The sequence below is a fragment of the Amblyomma maculatum genome, chromosome 9, assembly GCF_055883805.1.
Source record: "Amblyomma maculatum isolate TAMU_Amacu chromosome 9, ASM5588380v1, whole genome shotgun sequence".
Taxonomy (NCBI): domain Eukaryota; kingdom Metazoa; phylum Arthropoda; class Arachnida; order Ixodida; family Ixodidae; genus Amblyomma; species Amblyomma maculatum.
This window is the reverse complement of record NC_139352.1, coordinates 132,362,654-132,381,717: the sequence shown is the minus strand read 5'-3', so window position 1 is coordinate 132,381,717 and position 19,064 is coordinate 132,362,654. Positions and strand designations below refer to the sequence as shown.

Genomic DNA, 19,064 nt, shown 5'->3' with positions numbered 1-19,064 from the left:
AAGGTGAGCAGCGGTGTGACGAGACACGTTCGTTGACAGAAATCTCGTATATATATAGAGGCACGCCGCGCTCCTCGAGCGGAGTTATCGCTTCACGATATGGGTTTACGCGACACTATATCACAGCCAGTTTTTTGACACAGAGCACCATGAGTATCTAAGTATGAAACATAACTTCAAAGGCGCAGAATTTTTGAATAGGCGAAACGGATGGAGGTGCGAGTTAGGGTCGCTCTGATGCGACCTATCATCGGCTTTACCGCGGTGTACCCGGATCGCTCTGGTGCGACCTATCATCGGCATTACCGCAACCGTTCATCCCGGAGGCCTTTCGTCGTGCCATTTTCCATTCCCTTCACGACATCTGCCATCCTAGCATTCGAGCCACGCAGCGCCTCGTTACCCAGCGGTACGTCTGGCCGAACATTAACACCGACGTTCGGCAGTGGACCCGCTCGTGCCTTGCTTGCCAGTCCGCCAAAGTGACACATCATAGCAAGACTCCCCTTCAGTCTTTCCTGCCGCCTGGATCGCGCTTTGACCATATTCATCTTGACCTGGTTGGACCACTTCCCCCCTCTCAGGGCTACAAGTATATTCTGACGATGGTTGACCGCTTCACCCGTTGGCCCGAAGCCGCGCCAATTCCGGACATTACTGCGCAAACAGCTCCCAGAGCTTTCGTTTCAGCATGGGTTTCCAGCTTCGGCTGCCCCGGCATTGTTACCACGGATCGCAGCCGCCGGTTCGAATGTGCCCTCTTCACTTCGCTCACATGGCTACTCGGCACTAAACACTGCCGCACCACATCATACCATCCCTGTGCCAACGGCATTGTCGAACGCCTCCATCGCCAGCTCAAGGCTGCCCTCACTGCGCGCCTGGACCGCGAGCACTGGGTCGACCACCTGCCTATGGTGCTCCTAGGCCTACGTGCCGTCTCGCGTCGTGACCTTGGCTGTTCAGCGGCCGAACTCGTCTTCGGTAGATCCCTGCGGCTTCCCGGAGACTTGTTCGTTCCTTCGGCTTCCTCATCCCAGCCCCTACAATACCTTCATCGCCTACAAGACTGCCTTCAGCATCTGCGCCCAGTGCCGCCTTGCTCATCTGCCCATCAAGTCTTTGTGCACCCAGACCTTGCTTGCTCGACTCATGTGTTTCTCAGGCGAGACGCTGTAAAGACGCCTCTTACCCCCTCATACGACAGCCCGTACCGCGTCCTCAACAGAACGACAAAGTCAGCGACAATCCTGCTGGACGGTCGTGAAGAGGTCGTCTCTCTAGATCGCCTCTAACCTGCGTACCTCGAGACACCTCTACATGAGCTCCCCTCAGATGTTTCCGGCTTATCTGCAGGCCTGCTTGCCGCAGTGGCACCCCCATATCTGCCCCATCGGCGCGTACATTTCGCCGCTCCGGCTATGCGGGGGGCCCTATAGCGCCCGCCGATGTTTAAAGCGGAGCGCTGAGGTCAGCGTTACCAGCCCGTGCTAGAGGAAGATAATGATATACAGCGCGTGATCGGAGCGCAAGCACGGCACGAGCTGTTCAGAATGAGAAGCCTGCCACGCTGGTCATCTTGTTCTGGTGCTCTGCTGCGACCCTGCAAACTCGCCGCAGTGTATTAGTTTGCTAAATGTAAGTGTTCATAGAAATCCAAAATGATATGGATGAAAATTGAAGGCATTGTTTCACGTAGTTAGTACTCACCTAAGGTAGTAGAAATTTATTACTAAGAGCGGGACCCGTGTAACGCGGTTGTTTGTTATCGTGCCGGGAGGAAAAATTCTAAGTTGGAGCTGATCGGGAAGAATCTTAAAAAATAGAATACCGATATTATAAATACAAAGAGCCAAGAGGGGTAGAACATTCAAATTCATGAACAAAATGTGCGACGGTGGCATTCGAGGGGAGGAGGTTATAATGCATATGGATTGCGTTTGCAGTTTTATTAATGGGCAAAGATGAACATGATAGGCGTTACCCCAGGATGAAATGCCGTAGTTTAAGTGGCTGTGGACGAATGCGTAGTAAAGTGATAGTAACGTGTGGATTGGGAGAGAGAGAGAAAGCACTTTATTTGCATTCGTCAGAGAGTATGGATGTTCGGGTGAGATGAAGCTCTCCTTTCACCGTCTATTTGCCCCCTAGACGTCGGCCGGAATCATTTGGCTTCCGGCAGCGGCCTGAGCTTGACGGGTGGCTTGTGTTTATATTTGTTCTTTCTGGCTCCCTTCTTTTGAGCGGTGGGAGGCTATACTGGCCAGCTCAGACCCGTTAACGCAAGTTCGGGCTACTTAGTGGGCTCAAAAGGTCGCAAAAGGAGCATTTTAACCCTATGGGACTGAAATAGCTTTCCGTTTTCTAGATTGCCCTTTGTAGGGTGTCTTCTATCTCGCCATCGCTCCCCCTTCTGTCGACCCAAAGGGTGAGGTAGTCAGCATAGGGAGTGTGGCAGAGGCCGTCTATCTTTCTGAGTCGTTCTGGCAGCCCGATAATTGCAATGTTAAAAAAGGTAGGGGACAGCACCAATCCCCGCGGTGTCCCTCTGTTGCCGATCTTAATGTTATCTTTTGTTGTGCCGCATATTTCTATATTCACAAATCGGTCCGCAAGGAATCTCTTGATATAGTTGTATGGCTTGCTTCGTAAATGTAGACGACTGAGGTGTAACAGGGTCGCTTGGTGCTTGACGCTGTTAAACGCTTTGCTGATGTCCAGTCCCACTATGACTTTCGAGTCACTAGTCCTCCTTTCCAGTACTCGTTCTTTGATTTGTAACATGACGTCGTTTGCAGATAGTCGTCTGAATCCAAGCATGCTGTCTTGGTAGAGTTCCTTACTTTCTCAGTATCCGCTGAGCCTATTCTGTTTGACGTGCTTCATGAGCTCGCCAACACAGGAAATTAACGATATTGGAATAAGGCTTTCTAGTTTGAGTTCATTTCCTGATTTGGGAATGAGGACTAGATTTGAATTCTTCCACTCTCCGGGTATCTCTCCCCGTTCCCAACACTTTTGAATTCGTGTGTTTGATGTGGATTGGGAAATAGGATCGGGCTTTGATTAGTGCGCGTCCGTATAAGAGTTTCTTGCAAGTTTCTGCTGTATGATAATGGAATTTTAGGTGAGGGTCAATAACAACGCCCATAAACGAAATTCGGTCCTGCGACGTGACGGCAGTGGAACTGAAGTATAGTAGTGGTGAGACGTGCAATGGCTTCTGAGGGGGATGGAAAATCTGAAAGCAAGTCTTAGTAACATTCACAGTCAGGCGGTTAATGTGGCACCAATGCATCAGTTCTGAAGTGAAACTCTAGCCTTCATCTGTGACCATCTATTGTGGAAGGCCTACTCGGGAAACCATTTCCAAGAATGCGTCCGCTATGCTCGCAGGAAGTGCCATGTCATCTGGGTAACGTGTAGCGAAGTCAACGAGAACAAGCGAGTAGCTGTTTCCTTTTTTTGACGTCGGTGAAAGTGGACCTAATAAATCAACTGCTAACCGTTGGAACGGTGCCGTAATCGGAGGCATGTTGCTCAGAGACCACGCCGACTTTACCTTTGGGGGTCGTCTTTTGGCATATATCGCATGATTTAACGAAACTGGTGATGTTGCCATGCACGCCCAGAAAGTAAAAATCATGTTGTATTCGGTCAGTGGTCCGGCTAATTCCTTGGTGATAAGCCATGATAATCTCATGACCAAAGTGGTGAATAATTAGCCAAAACTTATCCGGTGCCATCAGTTGCTTGAAGTGTCTGCCAGGAAATAATGTAAAATGAGAGTAATGCAAAAGTAATGCACATTTCCGATACCGGAACTGAACTCCCGAAAAACTTTCGCAAAACAGGTTTTTAAGCTTAGTCCATTGTGCTATTCAGAAATTACCTCGTCTTTTGTGTCTTTTTAAGATCGGAGTTAGTGCCTCTTTGATGACACACCTGGTTCCTGCTGTATTTTGGCTACTGCAGAAAGTAACAGCGGCAGTGTACTCCCATGCGGGATCTGGATCACGCGACGCCGTAATGCCTGCTATATTGCGTAGCACGAGATCGGAGAGAGGTCCATCCATGCATAAGGATGTTACTGTTCCGATGAAAAACGGTACACGCACCTGGGTCACAGCCTCAGGTAAGACCTTGACTCGTCCATCCAAAACCAAAACGCTACTGCTTCTCCCTGTGAATGAGACTAAAGGCACCAAATTTTATCGAATAATCATGGTCTCTGTGTCTTTAAGGACGTCGACTTCATGAGAGAACATGCGGCACTTAGCAACCGACAATACGACTGCTGAAAAGAAGGCTCTTGTGGTTAACCTTCCCTGTGCAGGGGGGGGGGGGGGGGGTATGCGACTGTGCCGCACAGAGGAGCTCTGAACCCGTGTGTCTCGAAGCTTGTTTTGGCATATTTCGCAAGGCACACGAAACAGCTTTCTAATTTCGTCGCGTTCGACAGTCGTTGGCGTTGTGTCCAAATCGACCATATGCATTCCGCTCGGGCGCATCCATGGAAGCAAGTCGCAGTCTGTGGAAATATGCCCCAAATTATGACAGAGGATAAACCGTGGTAGTAGTGTTTTTCCATGGGGAGCGTAGTGCTTCTCGCGGTCCTTCCGTTCATCTCCAACTATACCAATGTTGGCAAGGTTCTGGGCTTCAATGAAATTGCCCGTCATTTCAGCAGGATCAATTAGTCTTGCATTTCCGTTATTTGAGAAAGACTACGAGCTGTGGGTAGCAAAGTCGCGGGAATTGCTCTGCAATCATTAACTCCCTTATCCCTTCAAACGTCTGGTGAAACTGAGCCATAGTTATCCAGTGATCAAAGTAATTGGAGATGCGAGCAATTAGCTGTTTTCCTGTTTCACCATATTCTGCCCGTTTCTCTTGATATCCTTGTGCAGTGAAATGGAACCGCTGCAACAAGGCATTTTTACCCCTTATATTATCAAGCGAATCTTCCGCTGTTATACGGTTGATGAATGCAAGGACTTTCCAGTTAGACACATACTAACGGCTACAGGCTGTTAGGTTTGTATTTACGTGCGCCTGGGTATCGCAACGCTGCCAGCAGTTATTACATGCGAGTCGCGCGCCCCTCGGTAGCGTTGGCCTGGCGGCTCCGTGGACGGCGGACGGCATGAACGGTCCCAGCAAAGACGAGGCGTCTTCTAACGAAACAACCTTTACTGCAACATCATGAAGAAACGGGCAGAGAAGCTGACCCGGAGAGAATACAGACACTCTCACACAGCTGGTGTCTTGCGTCGTGCCAACGGCGCGTCAATGTAGTCTCTCTCTCAGCGGAGTCGGCCGCTGCTTTTTATAGGTTTTCAAGTTCACAGGGAAAGGGAAAACCCTCACAGGAAATGGAGAGTCCGACAAGCTCTGGGCACGAAGGGATGACTCAATAGCAGGTGGTCCGACCGCATCTCCTCCACCTCCTGCAGACGGGCGAGAGCGGCGCACTCTCTCACGAGCTCCAGGCTTGGCCGGCATTTGCACACACACGCACGCACACACATTTGGCGCGTGGCAAGATCACGTCGAGACTTGCCCGCCGGGAGGAAGCGTTGCGCGGCCGATGAACGGCGCCGGAATGGCCGATCCGCTCGCGGTTCTGCCTGTTGCTATGCGGTGGCCGCGTCAGGTGTCCCTCTTGTCGGTGGAGAACCGTAACAAGCCCCTTTCTCAGGAGGCCATTGCTGTCGGGTAGCCATACGCTTGAATTGCTGGAAATAAGCATGAAGATCGTCACGTCATTCGTCGAACAAAGGCGGTAATTTTTGAGGTGATAGAATTGGAGGAGCTAGGCGCACCAGTGACCTCGGAATCAGTATTCATATCAGTGCGGGCACAATCATGTAGCCTGAGAATTAATTTCAATACCTCCCTCTCTATCTCCGCTTCCTCCATTCTAATTTTGGCGACTTGCTTCTCCTTTCTGTGGCTTGGCGAATTGTTTCTCGTTCGGCTGCGCCATCAGCTCGTAGTTCTGTTCGTTCATTCCCGATCCAGGTACGAAGTTCTAAGCCCGACAATCCATGTTTGGTCCCGATAGCATAAGGTAAGATGGAGTCCGAAGTCAGACTCCGCCCGCACCACTAATGTATCGCGGGGAGAGAAAGTTCCGCAATTCGAAAAATAAATGAATAGGTCAATGAGACAAAAGTTTTTGATTTGAAGTTATTAAATAAAAGGGGGGACGTGCTACTAAAGCGACCCAGAGCCGAGGAAGCGGGCCCGGGGAGACCCCACGTATCTCCCCTGGGAAGTAGCGGAAGGGATGGGTTGTAGGGTAAGGGAAATAGGAATTAGGATAGGGTTATGGGAAGTTTGGAGGGGAATGTGGGCACCGTAGGATTTGACTGTCAGACAATTCGAGTCGAACTCCCATATGGGCCTCCGTAGTGGGCGAGCACTCGCTCTTAGCCGAATATGCGGCCCTCGGCCCTTGGATCATTCCACCACCGCAATGCGTTTGCCGGGTCTCCGGCTTCTGAGACAGGTTGAAGCCGCTTTTGAGGTTCCCCGTCCCCCCAGCTCAGTTCCCCCACCCCGACTCTAGTTGAAGTACTGAGAGATAGATTTTGCAACATTCATGCCTACTTCAAAGTACTCCGCAAGTGGCCAGACTTTAATCTGGCGCACACTGATGGATACTCTTTCACGGTTTTCGCTCGGCTAGGCATGTTGGAAGGTACATTTCATCGGCGTCCTTGGACAGAGGAAACGCTTTACTCCCATCCAATGCTTATGTCCGCTCTAGTGCTGGAGGTCCTTGTATCCTACAGAGGATACTTCCCGCGTGACCACTTGGTGAATTGTTCACCGGCTACTAACCGTTTCCGAGGTCGGCTTTCACACCATTCCTGCACCCTTCAGGGTGTGTACTCAGCCTTTAGGCCTTTCCGTACTAGTAGCTTCCACCTGTGTTCCACCAGTCTTTTCCCAAGTTTCAGCATTACTAGCTTATAGCTACTTTCCATCTCCTTTCAACTCTTTCAAGCCAAAGGTGAGTTCCCCAGAACCCGAGCTAGGTTCGTCCCGGCCGCCAGGCTTCCGTCGAGGCCCCGTTCCCTTCGGCAACGGAGACCAACGCGTTTGCGGCTGTGAATACCTTTAGGCACGAGGGGAATTTTGGTCCAACATACAGAGTCAGCTAGCTGTGTTTCCTAACCGTACTCCACAGCTACGCCACCGTTCCCTAGGCAGCGGGCAGGGCTTTCCCTCGGCCTGCCGACCGCTCCGCATGTTGGTCTTTGTTCAGATCCAAAGTTAGCTAACTGCGTTTCCTGACCGTACTCCGCAGCTACGCCGCCGTTCCTTGGCAGCGGGCAGGGCTTTCCCTTGGCCTGCTGACCAACTTGGATGCTGAAAGAGAGCCCAGCATGTACTCAGCTAGCTGCGTTTCCGAAGCTACGCCGCCGTTCCCTTGGCAGCGGGCAGGGCGTTCCCTTGGCCTGCCAACCGACTCCAAAACTGGACTCTTTTCCGAATTACACGCGCCCCGCCCAGACCCACTCTGGCCCTGCCGCCGCTCCGGCAACGGGCTAACGTGTGCATGGCACGCTTGCAATGCCAAGGGAGTACGCTGGAAACTCCCCGGGGATTTGCCACCCCTCAGTATGGGCCCCGGCTGAACCCATACCGACCGCTGGCTGTCAGTCATTGAGCAAAGCCAGGCAGCCGAAACCACCTTGGCCCACTCAACGTGCAGGGGGGACCACGAGCAGGTCGCCAGATCGGATTTACCCCCCCGTCCCGATAGCAGTCAACTTCTCTAGTTGCATTTTCACAACTCACAGAGGCTCAGATCAGGCACGGCGGGAAATCACGCCCGAATCTTCCAGGCTCGACAGATTGGGATGCAATTAAGGGTCCAGGATCAGTCTAAACGTGCTCAGTGGTCGGTGCGGTTTCCACTCACCTGAAAGTCCGCGGCGACGCCGGATCCAGTGCTGTGGATTCTGCGAAGCAATAGCTGTGGGTGTGGTATCGATGCGTGGAGGTCCTCTCCAGACGCTTGGGTGCCGGGGATAGCCACAAATAACCCAAACATAGAGCCAGAACTATGGAGACCAGCGAAAACGCTCCAACTCTCTTTTACTTATTTCTTCTTACCCCACACTTCTCCCTTCTACTCTTTCTCTACTCGCGCTGCCACCATGCGCTATGCTACAATTTCATGACACTGGCGCTAATACTGCATGCAAGCAAAGCGAAAAACTAGCGGAATCATACTTTGTTACTTGCCTAATTGTTACTTAATTAATGGTTCCTTTCTAAAGGCACAGCTCTTCGTTAGCATACAGCCCAACGGCAACTCATACACTAATGCAACTTCACTTGAGTGTAGCAACCTTGGACGGTAGTGTATCGATTGCGTGCTCGTCTCGCACTGAAGGGCCGGAATTCGATTTCTGGTACGCTGAGTACAATTTGTATTTATTTGCTTCCTCGCAGATATTCGAGTTACAAAAGAGAGCAACACTAACATCGGCGTTTCTGTGTCACGGGGCCCATGACCGCATCGCATTAATATTTGTTGGCTCGGCAGCACGCCAGCGATGGCCCGTGCTAACGTCCTACGCTTCTTGGTGCAGTTCCTCGGACTCTCGAGCTCGCAGCTGCTGGAGTGTTCGAGCCCCCGGGTCCCGTGCCTAGCATCCGTCGTCAATTCCAGTCCAGACGCAACACTCCTGCTTTCCGGACTTCACATGGTTGAGCCTTTCTCGGCTACGAATGGCCAGCCCATCGACAACGCATCCCGGTCCGCGGAATTTCTACACGGCCACGGACCATATCTTCAAGCATCATGGCTTTCCCTGAGCCGCCTGATCGCCGGAACCGCCCCCGTACATCCTGCGCATGCGTGGACTAGTGCTAAAAAGGCAGCTCGGAGCGGCGCGCCCTTCAGTGGGCTCGGCAGCACTCCAGCGATGGCCCGTGCTAACGTTCTACACTTCTTGGTGCAGGTAATGAAACCTTATTACCTTTACGCTAAGCCAAGTAGCTACCGTGCACTCTTGGTGCTGCCGAGCCCACGGCGTTTCCGGTCCATCATGTATGACTGTGCGCATATGTTGTTAAAACTTCTTATGGTAGCTGGTGATATAGAATCTAACCCCGGCCCTGACAAAGAGATTCTTGATGCTTTGAAGGAAATTCAAACTGGGCAGACAGCAATGCTAGCGCAGCTAAAGTCGATTGAAATTAAACTAGTTGATCATGATAAAACGTTTTGCGAGATTAAGGCGCGACTAGATAAAATTGAGACAGCATGTGTTGGTATTGATGACATGCAGACTGAATTGAAAGAACTGCATGGAATCAGCACTGAGAAGACGGCGCAGATAAATGCTCTGTCTGCCCGGGTAAATGATGCACAAAATCGGACCAGACGAAACAACCTTGTTTTCTACAGCCTTGAAGATAAAGAAACATGGCCAGATTCCGAAAATATCATCATTGCACACATTAATCAGTATTTAGACATCCAGTTAGAGCGAAGCGACATTGAGCGTGCACGTCGCCTTGGGACTTTCCAAACTGGTACGTGCAGACCTATAATTGTGAGATTTGCTCACTTTAAAGACAAAGAGCAAGTCCTGTCTTCCGCTCGGAAATTCAATGACACAGGATATGCGGTTGCTCAAGATCTTTTTCCCAGCACGCGCCTTGCCCAGAAACACCTCATCGAATTTGGAAAGGCTCGAAAACTGAAATACAAGTTGCGAAATGAAAAGCTTGTCACAAGTGAAAAAATGTACCATTTCGACCATGTTTCTAACCATGTCGTTGAGGACAGCTTGTAGCCACCAATAAAACCAAATTGTGAACCACGTTCGCCGAATCGTCACCCTTTATCATTTCTGCTTGCTAACATTCGAAGTGTTGTTCCCAAGCGCGATTCATTGTGCAGTTTAATAGGTTCATCTTCATGCGATATCTTACTACTAACTGAAACATGGCTTAACGCATCAGTTCACGATTCTGAGATTCTTCCATTTCTCCCAGATTTTGAGATATTCCGGAAGGATAGACCCGATAACTCGCGCGGGGGGGGCGGGGGGGTTGTATTGCTCGCCACTAAACGGGATCTGCATTGTTCATTTGTTAACCTCCCTTCACAACTGGAAATGATTTGGCTTCGATGCACTACTACACATCCGCCCATCCTCATTGGTATTTGTTACCGCCCTCCTAATGCTGACAGTTCTTTCACCCCCTTATTTCATGATGCCTTAAATGTGTTAACTAAAACATATTCACTTAGCCCTATCCTTCTCTTCGGTGATTTTAATTTTCCCACAATAGATTGGTCTAATCCCGCCGCTACATTATCGAAAAGCAGCCCGGCTAGCGACTTCTTAAACACGTGTATGACTTTTGGCTTAACTCAACTCGTCACTGATCCCACACGCGTTACTGACCACTCGTCCAACGTTCTAGATCTCGTATTAACAACGCATCCTGATAATTTTACTCCTATCACCTTGTTGCGCGGTCTCAGCTATCATTTGACGATACATACTTCTTTTTATTGCAACGTACTAAAGAAACAAAAAAATAAAAAAAACACTTACGCTTTATGATAAAGGAGACTATGCCAGCATGAACCGTGAATTATCAGATTACTTCGACACCTTCGCTGCTAACTTTCCACTACATTCTCTCGAGTCAAACTGGTTACTTTTCAAAACAGAGATGCATGGGCTTATAAGTCTTTACATCCCAACCATTACTATATCAGAAAGAATAACATCACCATGGTTTACTGTATCACTCAAACGACTCAATAATAAGAAAAAACGCCTGTTATGGTCGGCCAAGCTGTCTAACTCTTCTTCCACATGGCAGAAGTATCATGCTGTCGCAAAAGAATACAAGTTAACCGCTCAGACTAAACGGAAGTTTTTTTCTACTACTTTACCATCTATGCTGCAGACTAACCCAAAACGATTTTGGAAAACCATTAGCCCTAATCAATGTAATGAGATTTCACTTAACCGTAGCTCTGGATCTCCTATTCCCGACACTGAGGTTGCAGATGTTCTTAACACATTATTCAGTTCGGTCTTTACTAATGAACCCCTTGACAATCTTCCAGATCCACCATATTTTACGCACCCGCTCATGCAAAATATCACATTTCATCCCGTCGGCATAGTCAAGGTAATTGAGTCACTGAAGAACTCGTCATCTACTGGAGTGGACGGTATCAACGCCAAAGTGCTAAAAAATACTAAACATACGTGTAGCCTGTTCTTATCGCTCATATTCCAGGAATCCCTGAACACCGGTTCGATTCCACGCGACTGGCAGGTGGGCAAAGTCATCCCGGTCTTCAAGAAAGGAAGCCGATCATCGCCGAGAAACTACAGCCCGATTTCCATAACAAGCGTTTCTTGTAAAATAATGAAGCATGTTTTATACTCGCATATTGCTACCTTGCTATCGTCCGTTCATTTTTTACACTCAAGCCAGCATGGTTTTCGCAAGAATCACTCCTGTGACACCCAACTGGCACTCTTCCTGCACGACTGACATTTCAACCTTGATCGTAATATCCCGACTGATGCAGTATTTTTAGACTTCGAAAAAGCGTTCGATAAGGTTCCCCATGGTCGCCTCTTACTAAAGTTATCGCGCCTTAATATTCATCCATGTGTTCTGAACTGGATTCGAGGGTTTTTATCTAACCGTCAGCAGTTCGTATATGCCAATTCACATTCTTCATCCTTACACCTGTGCTCTCAGGGGTACCTCAAGGAACGGTACTCGGGCCCCTCCTTTTCTTGATATATATTAATGACCTACCGTGTAACATTTCTTCTCATATCCGACTCTTTGCCGATGACTGTGTCGTTTACCGAAGCATTACTAACTCCACCGCCCATCTCGCATTACAAACTGACCTTATTCGCATACAGGACTGATGTAAAACATGGCTCATGTCATTAAATATTTCTAAAACCGTGTTAATATCCATTCACCTTCGTCGTAATTACGTAGCGCCTAATTATATTAATAACCTGCAGATTGGAACATCCGAATCATTCAAATATCTAGGTGTGCATATCTAGCGGGACCTAACTTGGGCCTGTCATATTAATCACATAATAAAATCTGCTAAATGTGCTCTAGGTTATTTACGCCGTAACCTTTCACTCGCTCCTCCCCCTATTAAACAGCTTGCTTTTCAAACCTTTGTGCGTCCCAAGCTAGAGTATGCTAACGCTATTTTTGATCCGCACCACGTTAATCTTACTAACGCCCTCGAATTGGTTCAGAACCGCGCAACACGATTCATTCTATCAAATTATTCCTACCACTCAAGCATCTCAGCACTAAAAGCTCGAATCAACTTGCCCCCCCCTAGCCTCGCGCCGTAAGATAGCACGTCTTAACCTTTTTCATAAATTTTTCCATTCTTTGCCTCTTGATAACCCCTACATAAAAAGAGCCCACCGCATCGCCCGGTTCAGCCACAGTAACGCAGTGTATCCCCTACAAGCCCATACTGTGACATTTCAGCAGTCATTTTTTCAGCGTACTGCACGAGACTGGAATGACCTGCCCACCGAAGTTGCCATTATCATCAACCCACTAGAATTCAAGCGGAGCGTCGCCAACCTTTCATCTTAACATTTTTTACCATTGTTTGCCAGATACCGTCCACTCCCTCATGTAATGTCTCAACCGAGACCTTTGAGGAAATAAATAAATAAATATGTTTCTGTGGTTAGCGCAAGCGCCTGGCGCACTTGACGGTGGTCAGTTCACGCTCAGGCATATCGGTAACGCGGCGCTTTCAACAGGAATCGTCTTCGAAATATTTAATGTTTTCATAATACGTTATATTGCTTACACGGTTGTTATTAACAGCGCGACGATCTCCCAGGCGGAAAGGGAAATCAAACTACCGCTTTGAACATTTTTGTTCACTTGTATACTAATGGGAAAAACGCGACTTCGCACCAAGAGCTGACTACTGCAGTTCGCGAAAGCAGCGCTCATCAAGTTGAGATAACTACCGAGATTTCTGTTAGTGTATTACCGACTGGACAACTACTCCATCGTCGTCATGACATAGCCTGTCGGTGGCAACTATCCTACTGACTCTAGAGGGATGCATATTGATAAGCACGGGCAGGTGGCTTTGGCAACCCAGGTTGGCCGAAGCTGTCTACAACCCCTGTATATGCAATAGCATCCTCCCACAGGAGCACGCCCATTATGTGGCGTGTCGGTGAGTGGCAACACTGTGGGTTTCCGAGCCAAGTGCTTTCCATATTCCGTCGAAACAGGACCCCGCAGGAGCACCTTAGCAGGCCCTTGGGTGTCGGTGTGTGGCGACACCGCGGACTCCGAAGCGGCGCCAGAGCTTCGTTGGCTAGCAAACGTTGGCCAGTGCGCCTGCGCGTCTCCAACCTGAGCCCCGAGGGGCCCACTCCACAGGACATCGTAGCTGTATGTAGCGGATGTCGGTGAGTGGCGCCACCGTGGGGATACCGAGCCAAACGGGGGGTGCTGCGATCGTCAGGCAGCGGTCTAACAGTGCCCCCTGCCGCGTCGGTTCTCTGCCGCCAGGGAGCCGTCGCGGGAAAGCAAGCACTTGGGCCTTTCGAGGCTCAGGCTGTGGACACGCCCCCACAGGAGCAGCAGAGTGGCACGCCCCCGCTGTTCGGTGATTTGCGCCACCGTGGGTATCCGAGCTGAGCACGGTCTGTTTCGATGTTGTATGGAAGGGCACATCGCAGGAGCACTTCGGTTAGCCGCCGTTGGTGTCGGTGTGTTGGCGCCACCGCGAACTCCCAGCCAAAACAAAAAGAAATTCGCTTCTTTTTTATTATGCGTACGATGGCTTGGAAGTAGTCACCGTCATTTTCCTGACATTTCTAGAACCAACAGTACTATGCACTCTAAAGACGCATATGTACGTCTTGCCATATGTAAGAGCGATCGCGTGGAATTTGTTGCTTTAACATTCAGCTTCCACTTACACTCCGTAAGCTACGATGGCAATGAATATCAAACCACGAAGTTAATCATGGTATGCGCAAGAAGCTGAAGATTTTATAAAGAAGATTGGTTGTAATATTTGCAATTTAACCCCGTAAAAAATTGAGTTCGCTGTCTTGGAGTCGTTGATGGTTATATCTGCCTGTCAATATGTAGTAGTTTCTGCTACAGTAGGTGGTCTGTGTGGAGCTGGATACTAAGCCGCATCTACGTATAATCACAGCCGGTTGCAGCCTGTAATTTTTTTCGAGAGCCAAAGCCCTGCCATTCTCCTGCCCTTGTGGTGTATACAGCATGCATATTTTTGGGAAGAAGCTTAATGGTGAGCTGTTTCCTGACTGGTTCGCGTGGGTCTTTTGGTCAATTTACTTCTAACCATGCGTTTGGGCATAGGCTGCCGAGGATTCTTCTGGTTATTTAAGTTTTCATATACGGCACCATCTGCGCATTGATGTTTTCCTCGCTGATTTCCTCGAGTGCGTTGACAATGTCAAGTTGCAGACATTATTATGCAGCTGTGTATTGATGAAGCCCTAGTGCCACTCAGAATGCTTGTATGATGAGGTACTCAAGGCGGATCTTTCGGTGGCAAGATCAATAGGTAGGGAGGGGTATGCTATGTGGATGAAGCAACTAAACTCAGTAAAAGTATGCTCTAATCTGCACAGGTCGCTTTCAATCACGCCGCTTCTCATGAAGTCAACTCGTTCAAGTAGACAGATTGCCGGCCGACTGTTAAATAAAATGTCTTGACTGTCTCTGTGTTGTTGCCATTGCTCTATAAGCAGAGGACAAATAATCTCACTGGCTAGAATTATATTATGGCTGGTTGTTTAACGTTGAGAAAAATGACACCTTGATGTGCCCGCATAATTTTCACGCTACTTTATCTTCGGCAGATAGTGATATACTACGTGAAAATTGATTCAGCTCACCCTACTGCTCACAAGCATTGGCTTGTTGCGCCACAAGTCGACTATGCAAAATAAACGTTTTTTTTTTTACACAAAGTCGCGGAAATATCATATATCATGTGGGGCCCCACAGCTCCTTTTAGCGTTTCGAACCGCGCGCGCTTTTTTCTGTTTGTGTTGGTGTCCGCCCGGGCAACGGGAGTACGCATGAGCGAGCTGCCCGGAGCGGGGGCGGCATGTTATCGGCGCGAGACAGAGGGTAGATAAGCGCGTCGGAAGCATGGCTCCTGGATTTTTCGCCGGGCGGCCGGCCACAGAAGGGCGGCGTGGCAGCGTCCCAAGCCGGCGGGATGTACACGGACGACGGAGCGGAGTCCTGCGAGGCAAAGACAGAAGCGGCGCCTACAAGAAAGCCTTAGGAGTGTTAGCGTGAGTGCTGCCACGCGAGTAGCAATGCTTTTGTACCGTCATCAATACTTTGGCCCTATTACTCGCCCTATCCGCGCCGCAGTGTGTTTTGTGTTGTCGCGGTGAAGCCCTGACCCATGTTCCGTTTTATTCTGCATAGTCTATTGTCGCGCACTTCGACGGCATGTTTCTAGCGCAGTTTTGACCAATGCTGTTTCTTTTCTATTTTATACTTTTCTGTTGATCCGGAATAAACCGGTGTTTTTAAGGAAGACTTAGTTTTCACTCGTCGGGCGAGACCATCGCTCGCGGACCCGTATTCTAGAAGGCGGAGCCTTCATTTGGCGCCCAACATGAGGCCCGAACCCACGACCCTGAGATTAAGAGTCTCATGCTCTACCGACTGAGCTAGCCGGGCGCTTAACGGAAGCTATGACAGCTACGTGGAAGCAGAAGATGGTTTGATCCTGCGGTATATACCTGCTGCGGACACCGACAGTGGTGAGTCCGCATTTCGTGTGGTCGTTCCTAAGGGCCTACGTAAGCATTTTCTAGAGTACTTCCACGATACACGCCTCGCCGGTCACAGCGATGGCAAGAAAACATATGACAAATTGTGTCGCGTTGCAACATGGCCCCGCATGAGAAGGGATGTCCTGACATTCGTCCGCACTTGTCATACCTGCCAGACCACGAAGCCGAGGGGAGGGAAACCACCGGGCCTCATGCAACCTGTAGAGAGCCGATACCCATGGGAAATTGTAGCTTGCGATATAATGGGTCGCTATCCCAGATCAGTGAAAGGGAATTGCTACTTGTTAGTAATTACTGATCATTTCTCGAAATGGGTAGAATTGTATCCCCTGAGTAGGCTAGACTCGAAAATAATTTGGGATAAGCTACTAGAAACATTCACTCGCTTTGGTTTCCCAGCTCAGCTTATCACTGATAATGCAACGTATTTCACCGGTAGGATATTCACTGCCACTTGCAAAGTTCTTGGCGTGCAGCACAAAAAGACTGCGCCCTACCATCCTCAAGCAAACATTACAGAGCGAGTGAATCGAAATCTCAAGATTATGATGGTGGCATTCACGGAGCGGCACAAGGACTGGGACGCTCGTATCCAGGAGATGGCTTTCGCCACAAGAACCACGGTAAACCGGTCAACAGGTTTTACGCCAGCGGCCATTCTCCTTGGTCGTGAGCTCAGGTTCCCTATTTAGCATGCTCTGAATGGCTCTGATTTACCGGGTCTTAGCCATTCTAAATTTGCGCATGATCTTTCCAGCCGCTTGGCCGAATCTCTGAAGGAGGCAAGGGAAAACTTGGACATTGCCCGCCTGGAACACTGTAACCAGTACAACAAGGGAAGGCGACCTTTGGAATTCACAGTCGGCGACAAAGTCCTTCGCCGCACGCACCCACTAAGTGATGCAGCAAAAGGGTTTGCTGCTTCTCTCGCTCCACGATGGACTGGTCCTTACACGATAACAAAGCGCGCGTCTCGGCTTTCTTTCTTTATTCGCCATGTGCAGGGTGGTCGAGAAGCCGGACCAGTCAACGTGGCCGATCTCCGACCTTACCACGGCCGTCCACTAGCCACATAGAACGACTTGACCTACCGGGCACTACGGGTACCCACGCTCGGCGGATACCTCCAAGCATGCGCCCCGCCAGCAGCAGTACCAGTTCCGTCCTTATCCCGCGTTATTTTCGTTTTACACGTCGGGAGGTGTCCCGTCTTGAGAGGGGGGGAGTGTGGGGTCCCACAGCCCCTTTTAGCGTTTCGAACCGCGCGTGCTTTTTTCTGTTTGTGTTGGTGTTTGCCCGGGCAGCGCGAGTACGCATGAGCGAGCTGCCCGGAGCGGGGGCGGCATGTTATCGGCGCGAGACAGAGGGTAGATAAGCGCGTCGGAAGCAGGGCTCGTGGCTTTTTCGCCGGGCGGCCGGCCACAGAAGGGCGGCGTGGCAGCGTCCCAAGCCGGCGGGTTGTACAGGGTCCTTCAAAATATGTGCGAACACGGCTAAGCGTGCCCGCGCTCCGCGGAGCGTCAGCGCATCCGGCGCGGTCGCGCATCGAAACAATGTGGCGCATGCGCACAGCAGACTGGAGGCGGTGCTTCGTGTCGTCTGCTACAGCACGGAAGCGCGCCGTGCTTGCTTTGCTTGCTTTGCGCGGCTGATAAGCTGCTGAAAATTCGTGCCAAGCTAAGCGACTGCTCTGTACTAGTGAATGATTCTCGGATGACTTGTGAAAGCACGATCCACTGCACATTCTTTATGTTCATCGGCTGACAAACACCAAGCTATCAGTTTTAAAGCAATGATGTCACTTTTTTCTTTTCATGCTTATTTTTTACGCTGCCCCAGTAATAAAAGCGGGGTAACAGTATAGGGGGGCGTCATTTTTCGCCGAAGCTAGGGAGAGCAAGCGATGTCTCGTGTCCCGGAGAGCGAAAGATGGCAAATTGTAGCGCTAAGCCAACAAGCATACTCCCAGAGGAGGATATCAGTGCTAACAAATGGACCACTTTCGACCGTGAATCGGATCGTTCGGGCCACGGTGGAAGAATATTTAGGTGGGGACACAGCACGGGCGATGCACTGGACGCAAGTTTCCAGATAAAGTACCAGCCAGGATCCTCCGAACCGGGCCGCTGATCGCAGCGTCAGCGCCGTTGCAGCGGTGAATCTTCGGCGGAATAAAAAAACCATACATGAACGAGGCCGTTGCGATAGCAACTAGCTGATATCGCACGGCGCGTTTCTGCCGCGCGAACCGGTCGCGTGGCCAGAACTGTTTCTCCGTCACCGCCAGAAGCATCGCCGTAACTATTGAGCAAGTTCGGTGCGATTTTGCGTCAGTGCTGCAGTAATCTGCTGCTATGGGCCGCAAGTGCTTTGTCGGAAATTGCAACAGTGGCTACGCAAGCTGCAAAGAAAATTTGATTTTATTTAATGTTCCTTCCGACCAGAAGCGGTTAAAGGACTGGGAAGAAGCTATTCCTCGTAAAGACCGTGCGCTGAGTGTAAATGATGCTGTTTGTAGCAAACATTTTACGAAAGAAATGATGATTGAAAAAAGGTACTTTGCTGAATATCGTGGTGAAATTTTGCTTGACGTTCTAAAAAGAACCGTCCTGGCAGAAGATGCCATACCTTGCATTTTCCCGCCGCCATACGCACGGAAGCGGAAGCCACCCATAAGCAGAAAGTCATCTCCACCGCCAAAGCCCAGAAAAAAGCGACGGAAAGCAGGAGAATTGACCACGAATGGTGATAGCTATCAAACATCGCAATGTGATGAGCAGCACGCATCCTCTTCTCCAGTATGCGAAGTCCCAATTGTGACTTGCGCCGAAAAGGACTTCTTGTATGATGAGGACAAGTGTACAGACGCCGTACAAATGGACTGTCGTGAAGAAAGCCCTACCAGAAATCTCGACACAGCACCCAGCAAGGGCTCTACAGGGATAGAAACGCGCGCCAGCTCCACAGTCAATGATGTGCTAATCTGTTTAGATCCATCGTTTGCTCAGCTGCCAACCGCTGCTTGGAACTACCACTGTGTGCATCAAAACGGCCTTCACAGCTACTGCTTCATGCAAGTTGGCCTGTCACCATCAGGACAGCCCGTTCCTTTGAAGACTCTGCTCGTTCAACAGGTGACAAAATCAACGTTTTCTTTAAGCACTTTTGTATTAG

At 49.8% G+C, this 19,064-nt stretch overlaps 1 protein-coding gene and 1 non-coding gene across 2 annotated transcripts; one reads left to right on the top strand and one right to left on the bottom strand.

The window, feature by feature from the left end:
* Window positions 1-8,567: 8,567 nt before the first annotated feature.
* LOC146180397 (uncharacterized) lies at window positions 8,568-12,728 on the top strand. The gene is made up of 3 exons (XM_084579960.1): window positions 8,568-9,073; window positions 11,271-11,383; window positions 12,455-12,728. The coding sequence occupies exons 1-3, from the start codon at window positions 8,577-8,579 to the stop codon at window positions 12,655-12,657; spliced, it is 813 nt and encodes a 270-aa protein (XP_084436086.1). The 5' UTR covers window positions 8,568-8,576; the 3' UTR covers window positions 12,658-12,728.
* Window positions 12,729-15,701: 2,973 nt separating this feature from the next.
* Window positions 15,702-15,774, bottom strand: TRNAK-CUU (transfer RNA lysine (anticodon CUU)). Its single transcript has one exon. It is a non-coding gene; the product is annotated as a tRNA-Lys (tRNA).
* Between the last annotated feature and the right edge of the window lie 3,290 nt (window positions 15,775-19,064).

Excerpts from the sequence above, each read along its gene's own strand:
- LOC146180397 (XM_084579960.1), top strand. The coding sequence starts at position 8,577 with ATGGCCCGTGCTAACGTCCTACGCTTCTTGGTGCAGTTCCTCGGACTC. Across the intron at positions 9,074-11,270 it reads CGGCGTTTCCGGTCCATCAT|CCTGTTCTTATCGCTCATAT; the intron begins GTATGACTGTGC and ends ACATACGTGTAG. Across the intron at positions 11,384-12,454 it reads AGGAAGCCGATCATCGCCGA|ATAACCCCTACATAAAAAGA; the intron begins GAAACTACAGCC and ends CTTTGCCTCTTG.